The following is a 24,005-nucleotide window of genomic DNA, read 5'->3' as shown; positions in this document are numbered from 1 at the left end:
TTCTATATTGTTGGATAATACCACCTGCTCACTAGTAAACACAGGTTCACCCTACCCGTCTTCACATATTTGGTCTAATCTAAGCTATATGGGTGAATGTCTTATTAAAACCCAGCGTGTGTCATTGATGATTGTTGTCAAAGATGTGTGAGGGGTGAAAACTATCTCCAAAATACTATTTTACTAACACCAGTTATTGGGTTATGGACTGAGTTCTGTTTCCCTAGTGTAGTGGTACCCTGCCATGCACTTGCTTTCTGTTTTGATGAAAAGCAGTTTTCATTGTAGCTGACAAGAGTGATGGTTGGTACCTAACTGGCCCAGCCAATGAACCATTCTCTTCAGAATCCATGACGATTAGCATCACATATAAATGCTTAAGAAAGGAGAGAAAATACATGAGATTTCCCTCACAGAGTTGCAAGACGGCAAGGTCGGAAGTACTGTATCATTTTGAATGTGAAATGCATTTGAGTGTAAAGGACAGAACCCCTGAAAAAAGAGGTGAAGAATAACAGCTTTATTGTGTAAGTCTACTCTGTACTTATAAGTAGAAGGTTCATAAGTAATGACTTTTCTCAGGTTAAAAAAATAATTCTGGAGAGAGGTTCATGTGAATAAAGAGAAATATGGAGGGTTTAATTCTCGCAATCCAGATACTTTTCTCAAACTTCCCTAGGAAACTTAGCTGCCCTGTAGAGCCCTGCTCTGGTCACCAAACTCAAATTCTGCAAAAAGGAAACGTTAGATGCCCAGGTCCTGAAAAGGGGTATTTGTGGCATACAATCTAAAGAGAACAACATTTCCACCACCACCCTACATTCCCGTTTTGGAGGGAAAAAGTTTGGTAGAGAATTCAAAATGGCGACCCCCCCAGTGACGTCACACCTGCCTCAGTCGCATACTGGGGTCTAAGTAAGGGCGGAAGCAGGCTAAAGCTGCCTCATTACGGACTGTAGGGGCTACCCACGCACGAGAAAAAAGGTCCAAAATCGGGCGGATGTGTCCCGGCGGACAACTTACTAAGGGCGGAAGTTCTCCTCTTAAGGGCGGAAGTTCTCCTCTTAAGGGCGGAAGTTCTCCTCTTAAGGGCGGAAGGGTTCTAACCCAAGGATCGCCTCAGAGCCTATCGCATTTCAGTCACTTCCGAGGTGGATCGGAAGTTGCTTTGTTTTGCTTCAAGATGGCTGCGGGGATGTATTTGGAACATTACCTGGACAGTAAGAGCAGGCTGGAGGAGGGGGTCAGGGGTCATAGAGTGGTGGGGGGATCGGGTATGAGAGGATCTATGGCTTAGAAGTCCTGGCGGTAAGATGGTCACACTCGTGAAGGGGTTCCGTGGGAGAAAACACTGGAGGGTGTGGAGAGAGAGGGGGCGGGGCAGAAGGGTCGAGGCCTCGCTGTTGGGTGTAGGCGAGGGAGGGGCTGCGCGGTGGGGCTGAAAGATCTCTCTTTTGAAAGGCTAATATAGCTGAGAAGATGTTTGCTGTCCCCACTCTTCAGGGTCTTCAGCCTAACTAAAAATAGCTCTACCTTAAAGTCGTTCAGAATGGGTTTTTCCACTGTATCACCCACTGCCATTTGGAGCAGCGGCAAAGACCTGATCGCCGCTCCACTCAGTTTCTCTCTTAAGAAGCGGCTCGTCACAGGGATGGGGGCAATGAGTGACCATTGTCAGGTGCTGAACTGGAACGCCTCTCTTCATGGAGCAAAGGTCTAATTCCCATTAATCTGGAAATCTGGTGTTATGTTTATGCCATTTTTATAACCCACCGCTTCACAAAGCCTATCACCCTGTGCGCTCGGGAGTCAATAAATATTTATTGAAATATTGAGATGAGTCAGACATAATGGCAGGCACAGAAATGAATAAGATACAGCTCCTTCCCTCAAGAAACTCACAATCTAGTAGAAAACAGATTCTGCAAATGATTAGAAAACGGTGTGACAAAAGAAATGATAGAAATATATTAAAAGGACAGTTGGTAATGCCCGAGAAAGGGAAAGTAATTGTCTGGGGAGGTAGGAAAAGCTTTACGGAGGAGGTTGTATTTAAATAGGGTCTTGAAGTTAGAGCGTTTATTTGGCAGAAAGGGAAAAGAAATTCCAGGCTGAGGGGAAGCATCAGCAAAGGTATGGTGACAGGTTTGTGCTAATGTCAGGGAAGAGTGAGGTTAGAATGTTTGATATAGGACTTTAAGATGGAAGACTGGAAATGAGACTGGAGAAAGAGGCTGGGGCTGGATTGTGCAAGGTTTTTTAAGCCAAGCTAAGAAGTCTGCTTTTTTTTCTTTTTTTTTTTCTTTTAATTGTGCTTTAGGTGAAAGTTTACAGCTCAAGTTAACTTCTCGTTCAAAAATTTGTACACATTCTGTTTTGTGAAATTGTTTGCAATCCCTACAATGTGACAACACGCTCCCCCTTTTACACCCCGGGTTCCCTGTGTGCATTTGTCTAGTTTCTGTCACATCCTGCTTTCTCGTCTTGCTTTTGGATAGGAGTTGCCCATTTGGTCTTGTATATTTGATTGTTCTAAGAAGAATGTCCTTCATGTGTGTTATTTTTTGTTTTATAGGCCTGTCTAATCTTTGTCTGAAAAATGGGCTTCAGGAAAGGTTTCAGTTGTAGGTTAGCAGAGTGTCCAGGGCCATCGTTTTGGGGGTTCTTCCAGTCTCTGTCAGACTAGTAAGTCTGGTCTTTTTTCATGAATTTGAATTCTGTTCTGCATTTTTTTCCCTTTCTGTCTGGGACTCTCTGTTGTGATCCCTGTCGGTGGTGGTAGCCAGGCATCATTTAGTTCTTCTGGTCTCAGGCTGGTGGAGTCTCTGGTTCATGTGGTCTTTTAGTCCTTTGGGCTGATATTTCCCTTGTGTCTTTGGTTTTCTTTATTGTCCTTTGCTGCAGAGGGGATGGGACCAATAGATATATCTTAGATGACTTTTCACAAGCTTTTAAGACCCTAGGCTCTACTCACCAAAGTGGAATGTAGAACATTTTCTTTGTTATACCAGTTGACCTAGATGTCACCCAAGACTATGGTCCCCAGGCCCCAGCCCCAGCTACACAGTCCCTCAAAGTGTTTGGATGTATCTAGGAAACTTCTGTGCTTTTGCTTTGGTCCAGTTGTGCTGATTTCCCCTATGTTGTGTGTTGTCCTTCCCTTCACTGAAATTGACACTTGTCTACTGTCTTAGTTATCTAGTGCTGCTGTAGCATAAGTACAAGTGGATAGTTTTAACAAAGAGAAATTTATTATCTCACAATCTAGGAGGCTAGAAGTCCAAATTCAAAGTGCCAGCTCCAGGGGAAAGCTTTCTCTCTCTGTCCGCTCTGGGGAAAGGTCCTTGTCTTTCCCGGTCGAGGAACTTCTCAGTGCAGGCTCCAGGTCCAAAGGATGCACCATTCTCCCAGTTGTTTCTTGGTGGTATGAGGTGCCCACGTCCTTCTGCCTGCTTCTGTCATTCAAAAAGAGATTGATTTAAGACACAACCTAATCTTATAGATTGAACCCTGCCTCATTAACGTAACTGCGTCTAATCCCGCCACATTAGAAGTAGGATTTACAACACGTAGAAAAATCACATCCGATGACAGTCACACAATTCTGGGAATCATGGCCTAGCCAAGTTGACACACATTTTAGGGGGACACAGTTCAATCTATAACATCTACTATCTAATAAGTGACTTCCCCTCCCTCACCCTCCCTACTCTTGTAACCATCAAAGAATGCTTTCTTCTGTGTGTAAACCTTGTCTTGAGTTTTTATAATAGTGGTCTCATGCAATATTTGTCCTTTTGTGACTGAGTGATTTCACTCAGCATAATGCCCTCCAGATTCATCATTGTTCTTTATTGTTGCACGGTATTCCAGTGTGTGTAATGTACCATAATTTGTATACCTATTCATCTGTTGATGGGCATTGAGGTTGTTTCCATCTTTTTGCTATTGTGAATAGTGCTGCAATGAACATGGGTGTGCGTATGTCTATTCCTGTGAAGGGACTTATTTGTCTAGGGTATATTCCTAGGAGTGGGATTGCTGAATCGTATGGTATTTCTATTTCTAGCTTTTTAAGTAAGCACCATGTCGTTTTCCAAAGTGGTTATACCATTTTACATTCCCACCAGGAGTGCATAAGAGTTCCAATCCCCCCACAACCTCTCCAACATTTGTTATTTTGTGGGGTTTTTTGGATTAGTACCAGTATTGTCAGGGTGAGATGATATCTCAGTATAATTTTGATTTGCATTTCTCTAATGGCTAACGATCGCTAGCATTTCCTTGTGTGTCTGTTAGCTGCCTGAGAAGTTTGCATTTTAAATAGTGAGGAACCAAGAGATTTTTTTTTTAATTGTGCTTTATGTGAAAGTTTACAGCTCAAGTTAATTTCTCATACAAAAACTTATACACATATTGTTATGCCAGCCTAGTTGCAGTCCCTATAATGTGACGGCATGTTCCTGCTTTCCGCCCCAAGTTTTTTGTGTCCTTTCAACCGGCTCCTATCCTGCCTCCAGCCAGAAACTGCGCATTTAGTCTTGTGTATTTACTTGAGCTAAGAAGCTCACTCTTCACGAGTATTATTTTATGTTTTATAGTCTAGTCTAATCTCTGTCTGAAGAGTTGGCTTCGGGAATGGCTTTAGTTCTGGGTACAGAGAGCCTCGGGGCCAAGTCGTCTGGTGATCCTCTAGTCTCAGTCAGACCATCAAGTCTGATCTTTTTACATGAATTTGCAGTCTGCACCACAGTTCCCTCCTGTTCCATCAGGGACTCTCTGTTGTGTTTCCTGTCAGGGTGGTCATTGGTGGTAGCCGGGTACCATCCAGTTCTTTTGGTCTCAGGCTGATGGAGTCTTTGGTTTATGTGGAGCTTTTGTCTCTTGGGCTAACATTTTCCTTGTGTCTTTGGTGTTCTTCTCGTTTGCTCCGGGTGGGTTGGGACCACTTGATGCATCTTAGATGGCCACTCGCAAGCTTTTAAGACCCCAGATACCACTCACCTAAGTGAAATGCAGAACATTTTCTTAATAAACTTTGTTATGCCAGTTGACGTAGATGTTCCCTGAAACCATGGTCCCCAGACACTGCCCCTGCTGCTCTGTCCTGTGAAGTGTATGGTTGTGTTCAGGAAACTTCTTAGCTTTTGGTCTAGTCCAGTTATGCTCACTTCCCTTGTATTATGTGTTGTCTTTCCATTCACCTAAGATAATTGTTGTCTACTATCTAGTTAGTGAATTTCTCCTCTCCCTCCCTTCCCACCCTTGTAACCATCAAAGAGTGTTTTCTTCTGTGTTTAAACCTCTTCTTGAGCTTTTTTTTTTTTAATTTTTATTGCACTTTAAGTGAAAGTTTACAAATCAAGTCACTCTCTCATACAAAAATTTATATACACCTTGGTATATACTCCTAGTTGCTCTCCCCCTTATGAGACAGCACACTCCTTCTCTCCACCCTGCATTTCCATGTTCATTCAGCCAGCTTCTGTCCCCCTCTGCCTTCTCATCTCCCCTGCAGACAGGAGCTGCCCACATAGTCTCATGTGTCTACTTGGTCCAAGAAGTATACTCCTCACCAGTATGATTTTCTATCCTATAAATATTCCGGTCCAATTCCTGTCTGCAGAGCTGGCTTTGGGAATGATTCCAGTCTTGGGCTAACAGAAGATTGGGGACCATGACCTCTGGGGTCCTTCTAGTCTCAGTCAGACCATTAAGTCTGATCTTTTTATGAGAATTTGGGATCTGCATCCCACTGTTCTCCTGCTCCCTCAGGGGCTCTCTGTTGTTTTCCCTGTCAGGACAGTAATCAGTTGTAGCTGGGCACCACCTAGTTCTTCTGGTCTTAGGCTGATGTAGTCTTTGGTGTATGTGGCCCTTTCTGTCCCTTGGGCTCATAATTACCTTGTGTCTTTGGTGTTCTTCATTCTTCTTTGCCCCAGGTGGGTTCAGACCAATTGACGCATCTTAGATGGCTACTTGCTACCGTTTAAGACCCCAGATGCCACTCTCCCAAGTGAGATGCAGAATGTTTTCTTAATAGGTTTTATTGTGCCAGTTGACCTAGATGTCCCCCGAAACCATGGTCCCCAGACCCCGGCCCCTGCTGTGCTGGCCTTAGAAGCGTTCGGTTTATTCAGGAAGCTTCTTTGCTTTTGGTTTACTCCAGTTGTGCTGACCTCTCCTGTGTTTGTGTGTTGTCTTTCCCTTCACCTAAAATAGTTCTTGTGTACTATCTAACTAGTGAATACGCCTTTCCCTCCCCCCCACTCTCATAACCGTCCAAGAATATTCTTCTTTCTTGATTTCTCATAATAGTGGTTTCATACAATATTTGTCATTTTGCAGCTGACTAATTTCACTCAGCATAATGCCTTCCAGATTCCTCCATGTTATGAAATGTTTCACGGATTCATCGTTGTTCTTTATTGATGCGTAGTATTCCATTGTGTGAATATACCATAATTTATTTATCCATTCATCTGTTGATGGGCACCTTGCTTGCTTGCTTCCATCTTTTTGCTATTGTAAACAGTGCTGCAGTAAACATGGGTGTGCATGTATCTGTTCATGTAAAGGCTCTTATTTCTCAAGGATATATTCCAGGCAGTGGGATTGCTAGATCATATGCTTCTTCTATTTCTAGCTTTTTAAAGAAGCGCCAAATCAATTTCCAAAGTGTTTGCACTGTTTTTACATTCCCACCAGCAGTGTATAAGTGTTCCAGTCTCTCCACAGCCTCTCCAACATTTATTATTTTGTATTTGGATTAATGCCAGCCTTGTTGGGGTGAGTTGGAATCTCATTGTAGTTTTGGTTTGCATTTCTCTAACGGCTAATGATCGTGAGCATTTCCTCATGTATCTGTTAGCTCCCTGAATGTCATCTTTAGTGAAGTCCCTGTTCATGTCCTTTGCCCATTTTTTAATTGGGTTATTTGTCTTTTTGATGTTGAGTTTTTGCAGTATCATGTAGATTTTAGAGATCAGACGCTGATCGGAAATGTCATAGCTAAAAACTTTTTCTCAGTCTGTAGGTAATCTTTTTACTCTTTTGGTGAAATTTTTGGATGAGCATAGGTATTTGAGTTTTAGGAGCTCCCAGTTACCTAGTTTCTCTTCTGGTGTTTGTGCATCGTGAGTCACATTTTGTATACTATTTATGCCATGTATTAGGGCTTCTAGCATTGTCCCTGTTTTTTCTTCCATGATCTGTATCGTTTTAGATTTTATATTTAGTTTTTTCTTGAGTTCTTACAACCACGGTCTCATACGATATTTGTCCATTTGTGACTGACTAATTTTACCCAGCATAATGCCTTCCAGATTCATTCATGTTGTGAGATTTTTTGCAGATTCATCATTGTTCTTTATCGTTTCGTAGTATTCCATTGTGTGAATATACCATAATTCGTTTATCTTGTTGTCTGTTGATGGGCACCTAGCTTGTTTCCATCTTTTTGCTGTTGGGAACAGTGCTGCAGTGAACGTGAGTGTGCATATGTCTATTCATGTGACAGCTCTTATTCTCTAGGGTATATTCCTAGGAGTGTGATTGCTGGGTTGTATGGTATTTCTATTTCCAGCTTTTTAAGGAAGTGCCGTATCGTTTTCCAAAGTGGTTGTACCATTTTACATTACTTCCAGCAGTGCATAAGAGTTCCAGTCTCCCTACAATCTCTCCAACATTTGTTTTTTTTTAGGGAGAGGGTATTGTCAGGGTAAGGTGATATCTCAGCGTAGTTTTGATTTGCATTCCTCTAATGGCTAATGGGAATCCCTGGTGGTGTAGTGGTTAAGTGCTACGGCTGCTAACCAAAGGGTCGGCACTTCGAATCCGCCAGGTGCTCCTTGGAAACTCTGTGGCACAGTTCTATTCTGTCCTATAGGATCACTATGAGTCGGAATTGACTCGACGGCACTGGGTTAATGGCTAATGATCGCCAGCATTTCCTTGTATGCCTGTTAGCTGGGGACCAACCGATTTTTAAAGTAGGGTGTTTTATGAAAGAAAATAACTGATATATGGTAATTTGAAGGGTGATAACATTAGTAACAGGGAGATCAATCAGTGATAACAACCCAGGCCAGAGATAGGAACCTGATCTCAGGGAGTGACAGAGTATTTAGGATTTAAAATAACTGGATCGATGGGGTGACTGAGTAGTTAAGGGTGAGCAAAGAGTCTAAGGTAACTTCTAGAATTCCTGCTTGGGAAGTGAGGTAGATAATATATTGTATCTATGAGAGTGAATGAGATCATTCAGGGGAAACAAGTAAAGTGAGAAAATCAGAGGATTAAAGTGTTATCTCAAGAAAACATTACCATTTAAGGGACAGGCTAAGGAGATATCAATGTTGGAATTACCAGAAGGTATATGACAAGATTTGGAACCCTAAGAGGAAGAAAGTTACTCGAAGGAGAGAAGTTGGTGTCAGCTGCTGCAGAGGTATTTTTTAGGATAGGACTAATAAAAGACCATTTGATAAGTCATTGGTGACTTAAAGTAGTGTCAGTAAACTGGTGGTGGCAGACCTGAGGTTGTTGGTTAAGGAAGTGGAAGCATTTTAAAAGTTTGAGGTGGAGTCATGGGAAGACATTGTCCTTGCAAGGGGTAGACTTAAGTATTTATGCATTTATTCAAGTATTTATTGAGTATCTTCTGTATCCAAGTCATAATGCTAAACACTAGGGAAATAACAGAGTGCAAGAGAGACATGCTCCAGTCTTCTGGATGTCTGGGAAGATGGATATTAAGTAACTAATTACATAACTAATTATTTAATTACCATTAGGTAAGTACTTGAAACCCTACGGGGGCAGTTCTACTCTGTCCTGTAGGGTTGCTATGAGTCGGAATCGACTTGACGGCAACTGGTTTGTTTGTTTTTTTTTTTAAAGTACTTGAAAGGATAGAAAATAGAGTATATGACAGCATATATCCAGGGCACTTGTCGGAGTCTTGGGGAAGTCATGTTTGAGCTTAACTTTGGAAGATAAGCAAGAATTCAGTAAGCTAAGAGGTATGGTGAGGATGGGGTGAGGAAGACCAGGCAGTGCATTCCAGGTAGAGAGAACAGCATGTCAAGAGCCAAGTGGCAGGAAGAGCACTGGCAAGTTTGAGGCATTCAGAGAAGACCAGTATGGTTAGAGCAGAGAGAACGCACAGTGGGGCTGGCAAGACTTAAAGAAATGTGAGCTAAACAAGGGCCAGAAAGTGTATAGCATCCAAGAGCAATAGGAAGTTATTAGAGGGTTATAAGTAAGAGAGTGACCCGATCAGATATGCATTTTTTAAAAGACCATGCTGGCTACTTTGTAGAGAGTAGATTGTGTGTGTGATAGGAAGTAGTGGATACCAGGAGGGTATTTCTAAGTTGAGGGCAAGGAGCTTGGAGGCAGAGATTGGAAATAAAGAAAAGGGAAGGGCTGGTTTGTAAAGTAAGGATGGGACAGCTGTGCAGAGATGAAGAGGTTAGTTGTGGAGAGAGATGGACACGACTTTCTCTGAGAAAGGAAATATGAATGATATCGCAGATCAATCTAAAGGTTCAAAGGAGGGAAATCGGAGGATGTTTGGACCCTGCTTTGGAACTGCCCTTTAAAAAAAGAGGTACAAGGCCTGTAAAATCCAGTAATTCTCAGTTTCTCCTCTTCCCCTTAGGTATCGAAAACCTCCCCTTTGAGTTGCAGAGAAACTTTCAGCTCATGAGGGACCTAGACCAAAGAACAGAGGGTACGTGCAGAGTAAGGAGTCCATGTGAATAATGAATGTGCATGATCATTTATTTTTCTACTTGGTTTTATATATTATCTAATATGATCTGGAGAACTGTGGCTTCTCTCTCTTTTTTACTCCTTTGCAATTCTTAAATGGAGGTAAGGGTGATCCTCATTTCTTTATCAGCTTTTTCATAACAAATGGAGTATTGAGACAGTGCCTCAAGAGCCAATACTTTGTTCTTTATACCATCCTCAAGAAGAATCTAAAAAGCCTAAGTCAACTCTGGAATCATTACGGCTGTCTATACTCAATATAATTATAGGAAGACTAAAATCTTTCTACTTCACTGTGTTGTTAATATTACAATATTAATAATATCACAGAATTTTCAGTGTGGTTTTAATCTGCAACTCATGTTGATAGACGGGATTTTTGCTGTATGACAAATTCTGAAAAGAAAGCAAGAAAGAAGAAAGGAAAACAGCAGTTCATATCAGGATCTCTACAGTATTCTTCAGCCTCACAAAAGCATTAGCTACCATCTGTGAACTTGGACTCTAGAAATCGTTGAGCATGTTTGGCTGCACTGAGGCATTCACTTATAGCCTGAGGCTACAACAGGATGATGCTGGTCTCCTCAGGGTTGAAGAAACCTGTCAGAGCCATTCCCCCAAAGACTGAAGGCTTTATCTTCCATCCTTTTGTAGTCATGTTGAAGGATGTAACAAGTTGGTGTTAGGATACCTGAAACTGGTGACTCACATTATTCTAGGCAAGTTTACTCAGGAAGAGGTGAACATCATGTAAGATTCTGGACACAGACTCTGAGAACTGCCTGCTGTATGCTGAGGACCAGCTTGCTTTCTTTGTAAAATAACTCCAACTCTTGAGTTTGTGCGCAGACCAGTTACTGGTGATTATGGAACTATATGCTTTCTCAGCCCTTCAAAGGCCTGGAATGAAGTGGGGCATGAACGTCATGTGTCTGCAAGTCCTCCCTGTTAATCTGTTGCTGCGCTGTGCCACAGCCAGACTTATGTCTTCTTTCGTCAGCATTGTTTATGAACCATAGCAAATATTAGGCAGAACACATCTACAGTCTCAGAGTTCTGGAATATCACCAGTCTTCCAGTACTGAAATGTTTGCAGCAGTATGTCAGATGAGTAAACAAAAAAAAAAAAGGTGATGGGAAATGTAAGCAAGTTGCAAATGATCAGCAAACCAGGGTGGGCGATAAGGTAGGCAGAACTGTCATATGGGTGAACTAGGGCTTAAGTTTAAATGATGAGTTATAGATGTAGAGACCTGGAAGCCAGCAACAGCAGATAACCCCGCCTGGTTTGCAGTAGTCAGAGATGCTGTGGAGTGTTTTGGAGAAGAGAAACCAGGCAGCTTTTGAGACAGAATTCAGGGTTGAAGCAACAGCAAGCCCTGCAAAGGAACGTCTTCAGACATCAACAGGAATAATCTACGTATTAGTGCAGTGTGCAAAGGATCCCTCGTTGTGTTTTAATCATTTAAGTTTCAAGTATAATAGCAGTGTTTTCAGCACCTTGAAGGCACCTTTGAAACAAATGTTGTCAGTATGTTGCATTACTTGAGTACATGGCAGGCACAATACCTATGAACCTATGAACATTCAGTACATTTTAGTTCGAAGGTTATGATGGCGAATGGAAAAGGCCCGAGGAACAAGAGGAAGAAGTATGTTTCACCTAGCCACTCAGGGGTCATTGTGACCAGGCCTCTGTCTCTGTTGTAGACCTGAAGGCTGAAATTGACAAGTTGGCCACTGAGTATATGAGTAGCGCCCGCAGCCTGAGCTCCGAGGAAAAATTGGCCCTTCTCAAACAGATCCAGGAAGCCTATGGCAAGTGCAAGGAATTTGGTGACGACAAGGTGCAGCTTGCCATGCAGACCTATGAGATGGTATGGCCCTGTTCATGGCTCCCACCTACCTCCCATCTAATCCTCAGCGTCCTAGACCTCTCCTTCAGCTGTCTGGGGATCTGTTTCGGGTCTGGGAGATCCGTGAGTCTGTTTTAGTCTGTTGTATTTACTGGATCCAGCCATGTACCCTCCCTTCTCCTTCCTTCCCACCCAGGTGGACAAACACATACGGCGGCTAGACACAGACCTGGCCCGTTTTGAAGCTGATCTGAAGGAGAAACAGATTGAGTCAAGTGACTATGACAGCTCCTCCAGCAAAGGCAAAAAGAGTGAGGAGCAGGAGGGCGGGACTCCGAGAGGTGGGGTGAGGATTCTCAGGGAGAAGCAGCAGGCTCTTCACCTATCAGGGTGAGGCACCAGGTTGGAAATGGGGAAACAAAGAGGACTTAACCCATCTTTCTGTTTCCCTGCCTTCTGGCTTTCCCCCTCTTCCCTAGAAGGTCGGACTCAAAAGGAGAAAAAAGCTGCCCGTGCTCGTTCCAAAGGGAAAAACTCAGATGAAGAAGCCCCCAAGGCTGCCCAGAAGAAGTTAAAGCTTGTGCGCACGTGAGTGCATCGGGAACCACTTTGCCAGATGACATACTCTTCTCTCCTGTCTAACCCCACTCCCATCCCACACTACTCCTGGTCACTTTTGCCTGTCTTCTGTGTCAATAACACTTCTCACTCATTAGTTTGGTACCTGCTGGATAGAGAGGAGAAACCATAATCACTTGTCCACCAGGATCTCCTACCATCTCTGAGAGTCTCAGGTTATATCTCTCCTTCCTGCAGATGACACTTTCTCTTCCTCTTGGCCTGCAGAAGTCCTGAGTATGGGATGCCCTCAGTGACCTTTGGCAGTGTCCACCCCTCTGATGTGTTGGATATGCCTGTGGATCCCAATGAACCCACCTACTGCCTTTGTCACCAGGTTTCCTATGGAGAAATGATTGGTTGTGACAACCCTGATGTAAGAACCAGTTTGCCTCAGGAAGGGGGCACTCTGAAGGGGATGTAAAGGTGTGGATACAAGAGGGGGAAAAAACATGGCTAAACAGTGGGACTTCATGGTAGACAGCAGGTGGTTGGCACTGGTTGCCCTTAGGACCTCCAAGAATTCTCTGCAGGGATAGAATAAAGGCATACTCCCGAGGAATCTGTATAGGGGTCTCCTTTCCTTCCTCTGCCCTTCCCTGGCCCCTTGACCTACACTTCTTCCTTTTCCAGTGTTCTATTGAGTGGTTCCACTTTGCCTGTGTGGGACTGACAACCAAGCCTCGGGGGAAATGGTGAGTGAGAGTGTTGTGGTAGGAACTGGCCTGCCCCTAAGCTGAGTGGTGGAGAACATTCTCCCTTTCACTGACATTCTCCCTCCCCATCTCTTTTATGTTCCTCTCTAGGTTTTGCCCACGCTGCTCCCAAGAACGGAAGAAGAAATAGATAAGGCCTTGGATTCCAACACAGTTTCTTCCATGTCCCTTGACCAGGGCTAGTGGGGAGAGGAATGCCTGTGCTGGGGCCAGGGGGTTCAGGGAGAAGTGGATGGTACAGTATTGTCATCCCTTCTCTACCCCTACCCCTCACTCCTGGTGCTGAGGCTGCATCCAAACCCTGGTAGGGAGGGGTGCTGCAGCCACTAATGGTATGTGCTCGTTCAACTCTTCCCCTTCAGAGGAAAGTGGTCTTGCCCACTGTCCTTTTGCCTCCATGCCGAGGTTGGTGCTGTATTTCAGAGGGGTGGTCCTCTTTATTCCCCTTGCTTTGTATTTAAGGACTAGAGCAGTAGCATGTGGGCATTCCACCAGCCCTCTAGCTTCTTCCCCCCACCATGAGGGGCTATGGTGTGATAAACTTTCTTCTCCATTCTCCTCCTGCTTTTTCCATGATGCAGACTCCCCAGATCATCTGGGCTCTGGCCGTATTCGAAAGACACCCCTTCCTCCATGCCAAGGGGATTCATCCTGGCCTTGTGAATGGGGGAGGGCAGGTGGTATGCAGATAACACGTGTAAAGGAATTTGGGTAGGTGAATAAAAGCTATACATGTTGGCCTGCTGTGTTTATTATACACACACTATTTTAGTATCATGTACTAAGCATTCTTTTTGCATCCTCTGGGATGGGTAAGAGGTAGGAAGATGACCTACCAGCAGTAGGACAAGTCGTGGATCCAGAAGTGGTACCTCTACACCAGAACTCACAGCTTCTCAACTTGGGAAAGATAAAGCTAGAGGGTGGTGCCTCAAATCAGGAGTCTCCAAACCTTTTTACATTGTGTGCCTTTTCTCCATTAAACATTTTTCACTTAATTTCTAGTAAATACATGTTTGTGCTATATACATGTACTACTATATTAAATATTAGCTTGACGTCTTATTTTAAACACAAAATAGATAAGTATTTTCTTCTCATATCCCAATGGATTGTCTTGCTCACCTCCCACTTGAAAACTGCTTGCCTAGACCACTGAGCCGTCCTTATACCTGAGCTGTCTTGATCCGAACCCTGCTCTTGTCTTCCCCTTTTGGTGCATTTATTACATAGAGGTGTCATCTCTAGTTCCTGCCCAGGTAGGCCCTGACCTTGTTTCATACATTCCATCTCTCCTTGCCCCAGAACCCTGCCTATACTTACATCTAAGTCTTAGCACCCATTGGGCAAATGGCTTCTCCAAGCTCTGTTGTCCTTATCTGTGAAATAGGAATGATGATACTATCCACCGCAGAGGATTACTATGGAAACTAAAAGTAATATACATAAAGAACAACATAGGACCTACTCCACTGAAGATTCAAAAATAAACAGAACACCCTTAGTAGGTTGCCATGTAGGTTAAAAAAAAAACCCTCGCTCCCTGATGGCACAGTGGTTGAGAACTTGGCTGCTAACCAAAAGGTTAGCAGTTCAAATCCACCAGCTGCTGCGTGGAAACCCTATTAGCAGTTCTACTCTGTCCTATTAGGATCGCTATGAGTCAGAATGGAAAGGGTTTGGATTTTTATTTTTATGTAGGTTTAACAGTCAGTTTGCAAATTTGGCAGCACATCATGCTGAATAAATCAGTGGTCCAGTTAACATTTTCATAGTGCTTATATACAGTGGTTAAGTGCTTGGCTACTAACCAAAAGGTCTGTGGTTCGAACCCACTAGCCACTTCTCTGCAGAAAGGACCTGGGGATCTGAGCCCCTAAAGATTACAGCCTAAGAAACCCTATGGGGCAGCTTTACACTGTCCAACAGGGTCAGATTGAGTCAGAATTGACTTGGCACAAAACAATATATAATTTTATAAGGGACTTTGAAGAAAAAAAATTTCTCATTGACGTTTGCGTCAGAATACCTCTTAGGGCAGGATGTGCTCAAACATCACAGCTGAAATGGAAGCCTTGAGACCATCACAAAATCAGTAAGCTGTGAGTACAAGACCTCTGTAGTCTTGGAAACAGGACATGTTTATTAATCAATTGTTATCTGAATGAGTTTTAAGTTCAGTGAAATTGATCACCTAAATACAATTACGTGACACAGGACAAGCTACTTTTAAAAAGTTATAGTTCAAGGCATAGCTAGCATAGCTATAGGTATTTAAGACTACATATATGTGTATACATACCTATACGTACAAAAACCAAACCCAGTGCCGTCGAGTCGATTCCGACTCAAAGCGACCCTATAGGACAGAGTAGAACTGCCCCATAGAGTTTCCAAGGAGCGCCTGGCGGACTCGAACTGCCGACCCTTTGATTAGCAGCCGTAGCACTTAACTATTACGCCACCAGCGTTCCCTACCTATACATAAATATATGATTTTACAAACATAGGGCTCTAACATTTAATAAGATAACCTTTAGTGTAGTACGAATTGTTCTTATAAAGCAAAACAATTTTATTTCACAATACTAAGCAATGATCGCTTTTGCGGTCATTACCATTTTGAGTGGGAGTCGTAGCCCAATAGCACCCACACGCCCCAGCGCCCCATTGGGCACTTCGGGGCCCGCGTCAGTTTCCCGCGGCCCCGCCCCCTGCGCTTGTGACGTCTGGGTCGCACCTTATTCCCCCCGCGCTCGAGCCCGTGACCCGCCGACTCGGTAGCTTCGGCCCGTTGGAGGCTGCTTTGGTCTGGGCAACACGGGCAGATCGTCTGGAGCCATGAGGAAGCTAGCTGCTGGCTTCCTTCTCTCATTCCTGAAGGGTGAGAGGTTCCCGCCTGCTCTGGTGGTCTCTTTGTCCCCGCGATCAGCCCTGTACTGCCTGAAAGCCCCTCTTTTACGGTTTCCGAAACGCTTTTTCTTGATAGTCAAGTTAGGTCTGCTCCCTGGCTTCTGAGATCGTCCCCAAATCCTTCCCCCTGGGGTCTGACTTTGCCTCTGTCCCTAGAATCCTCTCCTCCCTGGTCAGCAGAGATCATCCCTTCAGGACTCGCCAGTTCCTTCTTTACAAGGGGTCCCGGCTGCTAGTCTGGGTCTGTTCTTTGCCCTGAATGGATTTTGGGATTCGGTCTGTCCATCTGTGTGTCCCCCACCCTGCAGTGCTGCTCCTGAATCCAACACCTGCCCCAGCCCAGGATCTGACTTCAAGCTCCACTCCAGGCAGCCCTCTCTCTCCGAGCGAGTATCAACGCTTCTTCTCACTGCTGACCCCAACATGGAAGGCAGAGACTACCTGCCGTCTCCGTGCAACTCACGGTTGCCGGAACCCCACACTCATTCAGCTGGACCAGTATGAAAACCACGGCTTGGTGCCTGATGGTAAGGGAGAAATGGAGGCACCCAGAGTTCACCCAAAGCTCAGGGCAGAAGCCCTGTGCTCACTGGAGACAAGGGAAGGGTATGGCTGACACCTTACCTTGAACCCATATCCTCCTCAACTTTCCAAGCACCAAGGAGTCAGAATTCCTTCCTGGGAGGGTTTCTTTGGGTGTTTACTTTCTCTTTCCCTGCCCTTTCTTAGGTGCTGTCTGCTCCGACCTCCCTTTTGCCTCCTGGTTTGAGTCCTTCTGCCAGTTTACTCAGTACCGTTGCTCCAACCACGTCTACTATGCCAAGGTGAGGCCCAAGGCAAAGATTGGATCTGGTGTCCCAGGGCAAAGAGGGAATTGAAGAGCTCCAGAATGGCCATCCTTATGGTCCTCCCTCCTTGCCATTTTTCCAATCATTTACAGCCTCACCTTGGGCATTCAAACTATCTGAACACTCCTGTCATTGTGAGAAAAGTAGGGAAGAGAAATGAGAAGAGGGAAAGAGATAAGACCTTCCATTTCTTCTAGAAGATCAGTGATTTCACTCAAGTCAAATGCAGAAGAGTGGAGGCAGATGTGTGGCCCAGAAAAACTGACTTTTCTCTTACAGGGGGTTCCTTTCTTAAGTCTAGAGGCTTCTAGCAAGGATCGTGTCCTTTCATCCCTCCCCAGAAACTCAGAGAAATGCTGGGAAAGAGAGTAGGAGAAATGCGCTCATTGGGAAAGACATTCCCACTTTCCTTCCCTCCCTGCAGAGAGTCCGGTGCTCCCAGCCTGTGTCCATTCTCTCACCTAACACTCTCAAGGAGATTGACACTCCAGCCGAAGTCCCACCCACCACAATGACCTCCCCCATCTCATCACCTGTCACAGGTGAGATCTTCCTGGCCAACTACCAGCAACTCCTTCCACAAGTTCCAGAGGCCAGGGTTTAAGGTATCAGTGATAGGGAAATCAGAAGGCTACTAAGAGGGTTGAGCTTTGGTGGCATGGTGGTTAAGAGCTATAGCTGCTAACCAAGAAGTCAGCAGTTCAAATCCACCAGCTGCTCCTTGGAAACCCTAGGGGGCAGATCTATTTTGTATAGACTTTTTATGAGCCAACTTGGCAGCAAAGGGGTTGAGAGTGGGAGGGAGAGGAGCAGGCAAGCAGCTACTTAAGGGAGAGCCCGTTTAGTATCCTGGAATCTCTCCCACCATTTCTTACAATTTTGCCCAGAATACATTTTTTCTAAGTCCCAAAGATATTCTTGCATTTGGAAGTCCTTTGGGACTTTTAAGATGGCATCTTTCCATTAGAAAAAATTGGTTGTTTCCTAAATGACAGGACAAAAGGTGGGATTTGAGGTGGGTGTTAAGGAATAGGGTCAATTGTGAAGGAGGTAGGAAGGTGACACATACCACCGACACCACAATTTTGCCATGGTGTTATTCTTTTATTTTAGTACTCTTATTCTTTTCTGTGTTTTTTGTATTTGACTTTTATTCTTTTCTGTGTTTTTTATATTTGACTGTGAGTATTATGAGTGTGATTTGGTCTGGTTTCCTTTGCCCATGTGTTTATGTGTGTGTCCCTCTGTGAAAAAAGATAATCAAGGGCTATGAGCCAGACTGTCCCTTTCCCTTCTCCTTTTGGTCCCTTCCAAACACTGCTTTAGCCACAGAGCGACAGGCCTTCCAGCCCTGGCCTGAGCGGCTTAACAACAACGTGGAGGAGCTGCTACAGTCCTCCTTGTCCCTGGGAGGTCAGGAGCAAGTGTCTGATCGCAAGCAGGAGCAAGGACAGGAGCACAAGCAGGAGCAAGAGCATAAGCAGGAAGAAGGGCGAGAACAAGAAGAGCAAGAGGAGGAACAAGAAGAGGCAAAGCAGGAGGAAGGACAGGGGACAGAGGAGGGACTGGAGACAGTGTCTGGACTGCAGACAGACCCAGAGTCGAAGTTTCAGTCTGAATCTTTATCTTCCAATCCTTCCTCCTTCACTCCCCGGGTGAGGGAAGTGGAATCTACTCCTATGATGATAGAGAACATCCAGGAGCTCATTCGATCAGCCCAGGAAATGGATGAAATGAATGAAGCATATGATGAAGACTCCTGGAAAAATGCAAACCATGGCAGGTAAAGGATGTCCTGACTCCTCACTGGCCCTGCCCTTTCTGCTGCCTTCTTTGGGAATAAGCAGCCCACTTCTCAGCTTGGGCCTCCAGACCCACTCAGACTTGCTTGGGCTTCAGGCACACCTAGCAACTTCCTGCCTCACTGATTCTGTGCCAGTCATTGGCTTAAGCACTGTGCTTGATGCTTACTCTCTGTGTGATGCAGTGGAATGAGCCCTATACCTGGAGCTATCAGGCCTGGGTTAACTTCTTGTCTCTGGCACTGATTAGCTCTGAGACCTTGAGTAAGTCACTTCCCCTTTCTGAACTTCAGTTCCTCATTTGTCCAAAAGCCTCTAAGGCCCCATTCGGCATGTTCAATGTGTGTGACTAAGACCAGATGCTAAGGGGAGGGGACGAGAGTGGATGTGGCTTTCTGCCCCCAGCCCTCTGGCCCATTTTTCAGCAGCTAGTGCTGTTTTCTTTTAGCCTCCTGCAGCTACCTCACGTGGAGGCCATGCTGGTGCTGTGCTATTCAATTGTGGAGACCTCCTGCATCACGACCCCCACTGCCAAGGCCTGGCAGTTCATGGAGGAGGAAATCCTTGGTTTCGGGAAGCCGGTATGCCCTTCATGGTGTTTAATGGATACGTGCTTACTGGGCTTCCTCTGGATGTGGGGGATGGGGAGTTATACAGAAAGCATACAGTTCTCTGGAAAGACATCTTCTCAACCCACCTTAAAGGAGGAAGGCTCAAATTCCTGTCAAGAATCTATTCTTGTCTGGAATTCATTGTTCAGCTCTCTGAGTTGTAAGGCCTTGAGTTACCGCTTGATCCCATTTACCATTGTTAATACCAGGCATTGCCTTAGATTCAGTTCTCATTTCCAAACAGTTTATAGAGTCCATTCCAGGGAACCTGTAAAGAGAGTCCAATTTTCATGTGTCTTCAGCACCAAGGACAGTCTATTCTCAGGAAAATACAACTTAAGTTTTCAATTTACATAATTTAACCAACATTTATTGAGCCCTACTATGCCATCCATTCATCTATTTTTCAACAAATATTGGTTGGGCATCAACTCTATACTAGGTGTTTAAGATCTTAGCAGTGAGTACAATTGATCTAGTCCACTGTCCTCTTGGAGTCTAGTGGGAGAGACATATGAGGAAACGGACAGCATAGTGTTATGGGATAAATGCTAGGATAGAGATAAGTACAAAGGACAGAGAGAGCAGATGGGGGAACAATTCTCCCAGGTTTGGGACGGTCAGAGAATACTTCTTAGAAGAACTGATATTTAAACCGAGACCTGAAGATGAAAAGAAGTTAGGCAAAATAGGGGGCCTGGTAGAAGGTTCCTGGTAGAGGAAATCTTATGCGCAAAGGCTCTGGGGAAGAAAGAATGGAGATTTCATGAAGGACCAAGAATGAGCACACTACTTCTGCCTCTAAGAGACCTAGAGCCCATTAAGAGAGTTAATATGGATACAGTAGTAAAGGGAGTGTGGTAGGTGTTGAAGAGAGATTTAAAAAAAAAAGTGGTAGGAAGTTCAGGGGTCATGGAGTGCCCATTGGATGTTAGGACTTGGTTAAGGTAACAGTAAAGAGTCCATTTTACCTGGAACAGAGCAGCAGGAGATAGAGTCAAAGAGCTAGAGTCATTCAGGGTCATAATGTGAAAAATCTTGAATGGCGGTCTAAAGCATTTTTTTTTAATTTGGTAGGAAAGAAAAATTCAATATAGTTTTTGAGCAGGGACATACTGGCTGCTTCTGCTGCTATGAGGAGTACACAGGGTGATGTGAGAGGCTCTGCACACTGTGATGTGCTGTGGACATCAGTGAGGAAGGAGGATGATGGGCTTTACTGGAGATGCTTCTTAGCAATATCCTCCTGGTAGTGCTGGGGAAGCTAAATCAGGGCAGAGAGTACAGCTAAGAGATGGGTAACTCTACTCTAGAATGTCTTCCAAAAACATGGAGGTTTCAAACATGGATTCTTGGGTAGACCATGGGTTTTGGAATTAGAAGGACCTGGCTCCATGTCCCAGCTCCACCATATATTAGATATGTGGCTTTGAGCAAGTTAACCTCACTGGGCATCAGCTTCCTCAACAGTCAAATGGGGATATTATTAGTACCTGTGCAATTATAGGAGCCCTGGTGGTACAGTGGTTAAGAGCTCAACTGCTAACCAAAAGGTCAGCAGTTTGAATACACCAGCCGCTCTTTGGAAGCCCTATGGAGCAGTTCTACTAGTCCTATAGGATTGCTATGAGTCTATTATAGGTTTTCATGAGGACTGAATGGCATTTATAGCCATAGTACCCAGCACTGTGTCACTTCTTTATAAATGTTAGCATTTATTAGCAGAGTTAGAGAAGGAGAGAGTATGATTTCTTTTCAGATAGGCTAAGTTAGGGGTGATTGTAGGTCATCTATCACGCACTTGGCAATGAGGATTTGGAGTTGGGAAAGTGATCAGAACTGGTGATAAGATTTGGATGTCACCTGCAGAGAGATGAAGGTTACCTGGAAGTGAATAAGTCACCCAAGGAGAGGGTGCTGAAAGAGTAAGCTGAGGCGAGATCCTTGAGGAACCCTTGGGGAGGGGAGCAGGGAAAAAAGCTAGAGAAGCTTTCCAAAGAGCCTTTATGCAAAGACATTCTCCAGGCTAGGAGCACTGAGGGCTGAGGTGTGGGATAGCGCAGGCTGCCAAGTCTCAGCCTCAGCCTGTCTCACACTCCACCCCAGGTCTGTGACAATCTTGGACGGCGACACACACCTACCTGTGCCCTCTGTGACTTCTGCTCCCTGAAGCTGGAGCAGTGTCACTCAGAGGCTAACCTGCGGCGGCAGCTGTGCGACAGTTCCCACAAAACAGCATTTGTCAGCCCCTTGCTGTCATCCCAGAGCGTATCCGTTGGCACCCAGGTACCTAGCAGGCAGCCTTCAGTGGGGGACATCACAGACTCCAGGCAGAATGGGGCAGCGGGAAGGGAGGCCTGCAGGGGGACAGGGGCCTGCATCTCTCCCCTGTCCCCTATGCTACAGGCAGGGCCCAAACAAGCAGGTCACTTTTATGGGCTGGATTTATACGGCGGGCTCCGCATGGACTTCTGGTGTGGCCGACTTGCCACAAAGGGCTGTGAAGATTCTCGAGTTGCTGGCTGGCTGCAGACTGAGTTTCTTAGCTTCCAGGATGGAGATTTCCCCACCAAGGTCAGAGACTTTACCCAAAGCCCAGCCCCACCCCACCCATTACTGCTCCAGGTAGCCTTAGGAGCTAAAATGAGGCTACAGACCCTGGTTTCTGAGAACCAGTCCTCCAGTATGCCCCCTGCCTCTCTCCACTGCAATGAGTCCCCCACCCCCATTGAGCAGGATTGTATTTGGCAAAGGGCTAGGAACCCAGAGAGGTGGGATGCATAGAACTGGAAGCAGGAGATCAAGGTTCTGGTCCCAGCTCTGCCAGTTAGTTGGTGAGTGGCTTTGGTCAAGTCACTTCCCACTCTGGGTCAAAGTTACTCAGTCTCTGCAATAAATGACTAGGTAATACATAAGGTGCTGCCCAACCCTGTGATCCAGAGCTTCCTGCTCTCTGTCAGTCAGGCTTCTTACCCAGTTCTTCCCGAGCTATCCCTGTTCAATGAAATCAACCTTGGTCCCCCTCTCCTCAAAGTTACCACCCCTGTGCAACTACCTATTGTTTCTGAGAGCCAAGCTCCTCCCTCCTATGATTTAGCAGGAAAAATCAAGGCAAGGAAAAGTAGGGGCAGCTTAAAACAGGTCGGTAGCTGAGCTGAGGGGTCTGTGCCCAGATCTTCTCTCTAGACTTCTAGATTTGGAAGGGGTCTCAGAGACCATCCCAGCCACCCCCCTGGATTTATAGATAGGAGAGGAAGGGCCAAAGAGGGAAGCGATTCACCCATGGTCATACATTAGAGATTCTCCTACCCTCTCCCTCACTTACATCACCAGAAGGAGCCTGATATTGGACCACTAATTGGGCCCCCTTCCCATGTTCTGCTTCCTTAACCTCCCTTTCCTTTCCCATTCCTTAGTCATTTTCCCAGCAAGCTGACCAGCAGGACAGCCACTTCTCATTCTCCCAGACTCCTGGGTCCTTCCAAGCAACTTGACTGTGACTGAGGGTGGGAGGGGAGAGGCAGAAGAGAAGAAGCCCGTTCTTCAGAGAAGAAGCCCAGGGAGGGAGCACCCTGGATGTGGAAGCCCTACTCCTGGTTCTGCCATTGTGGGTATTCTCTGGAGGGCTGATGTTTTGTGAGGTTTCTGACACCTCCCCACTTCCCTATCCCTTGCTCCTGCCTTAGATTTGTGACACAGACTATGTGCAGTACCCAAACTACTGTGCCTTCAAAAGCCAGCAGTGTCTGCTGAGAAACCAAGATCGGAAGGTGAGCCCCCACCTGCCCCCTCCTCCTCCCACCAGCCTCTCAGTCACCAAGCTTCTTCTACTTGGAGCCCTCTAAGAGCAGCCAGGAGTGGAGAACAGTTCTCCACCTGCATCTGTGGGGCAGAGGCCTCCACCAGAGCTCTCTCCTCTACTCATCTTGGAGTAAGCAAGCCTACCCAAACTAGGAGGGGGGCCCCGGGAGGGATGCTGCAGGTAAGAAGTGAGGCCCTGAGGGCACCACCAGAAGAACCCTCTGCTGGGTTGAGAACTGGATGTTGTCTTAGTCTTGCCTCCTGTTCTTACTCAGCAGATAACTTGGGATAAGTCACTTCCCCCACTGAGCCTCAGCCTCCTCATTTCTGAAAGGAGGGGGTTGGGCTACTTGGTGCCTTTTGCAGTTTTTTAAAAACCCACGTCCAAGTTTCCTCCTTCCCTCTACTGCCCTGCACTTATGCCTGCGTCCTCTGGTTCTTGTGGGGCCTCTAACACACACACACGCCCCTCCATACCTCTGTAGGTATCCCGTATGAGGTGTCTGCAGAACGAAACTTATAATGTGATGACCCAGGCCAAAAGTGAGGATCTTGTGCTTCGCTGGAGCCAGGAGTTTAGCACCTTGACTCTAGGCCAAGCTGGATGAGCTGGGGCCAATCCTGCCCCCACCCTGAAGCCCAGTCTTTCAAATTCTCCATCACTCCTAAATGCCCGTCTGTCAGTTTGTCTCCAGGCTAACTTACAGGTCTCTTATCTAGCCCTTCCTCATGTTTTCCTTGGGTTGGGGCAACAGTCCCAGAGAGACCTATCACGGGAACGCCATCTACTCTAAAGAATGTCTTTACATAAAGCATTTATTTTCAGCCTGTGTGGCCTCTGTTGGTTATGACCCCTATCTGTAGCACTGTCACCCTAAACCATGGGAATCAGCCCCTCCAGCCCCCCAGGTTTATGGATCCATCTGCAGGCAAGAGACTGTCATGAGAATGGTATTCATGCAAGCAGCCATCTGCACGAGAAGCAGAATACCTAAGACATTAGGAGTTGCAATTGAGGAAGACAATAGCTGGGGTCTTGGGGATCACATGGGTCATGAAGAGT

The 24,005-nt window shown here is 45.5% G+C and overlaps 2 protein-coding genes across 7 annotated transcripts; both read left to right on the top strand.

Moving 5' to 3' along the window:
- Positions 1–1,127: 1,127 nt before the first annotated feature.
- Positions 1,128–13,705, top strand: ING4 (inhibitor of growth family member 4). 4 transcript variants are annotated; one of them, XM_049882296.1, is made up of 8 exons: positions 1,128–1,220; positions 9,665–9,736; positions 11,488–11,654; positions 11,830–11,935; positions 12,116–12,221; positions 12,480–12,627; positions 12,885–12,946; positions 13,058–13,705. In XM_049882296.1, exons 1-8 carry the CDS (start codon positions 1,184–1,186, stop codon positions 13,095–13,097), a joined length of 738 nt encoding a protein of 245 aa, XP_049738253.1. In that variant the 5' UTR covers positions 1,128–1,183; the 3' UTR covers positions 13,098–13,705. The 4 variants fall into 4 exon arrangements, with proteins under 4 accessions (XP_049738253.1, XP_049738252.1, XP_049738251.1 ...); XM_049882295.1 differs by having other exon boundaries at positions 12,113–12,221; XM_049882294.1 differs by having other exon boundaries at positions 11,830–11,944.
- A 1,906-nt stretch (positions 13,706–15,611) lies between these two features.
- ACRBP (acrosin binding protein) lies at positions 15,612–23,761 on the top strand. Of its 3 annotated transcripts, XM_049882291.1 has the most exons (10): positions 15,612–15,851; positions 16,189–16,407; positions 16,610–16,704; positions 17,153–17,270; positions 18,055–18,511; positions 18,979–19,111; positions 21,248–21,427; positions 21,548–21,715; positions 22,828–22,911; positions 23,428–23,761. In XM_049882291.1, the coding sequence occupies exons 1-10, from the start codon at positions 15,809–15,811 to the stop codon at positions 23,548–23,550; spliced, it is 1,620 nt and encodes a 539-aa protein (XP_049738248.1). In that variant the 5' UTR covers positions 15,612–15,808; the 3' UTR covers positions 23,551–23,761. The 3 variants fall into 3 exon arrangements, with proteins under 3 accessions (XP_049738248.1, XP_049738247.1, XP_049738249.1); XM_049882290.1 differs by lacking the exon at positions 15,612–15,851 and having other exon boundaries at positions 15,864–16,407; XM_049882292.1 differs by lacking the exons at positions 15,612–15,851; positions 23,428–23,761 and having other exon boundaries at positions 15,864–16,407; positions 22,558–22,900.
- Positions 23,762–24,005: the final 244 nt, after the last annotated feature.

The sequence above is a fragment of the Elephas maximus genome, chromosome 4 (genome assembly GCF_024166365.1).
Source record: "Elephas maximus indicus isolate mEleMax1 chromosome 4, mEleMax1 primary haplotype, whole genome shotgun sequence".
NCBI lineage: Eukaryota > Metazoa > Chordata > Mammalia > Proboscidea > Elephantidae > Elephas > Elephas maximus.
The sequence above is the reverse complement of the archived record's forward strand: the minus strand, read 5'-3'. Positions and strand labels throughout refer to the sequence as shown.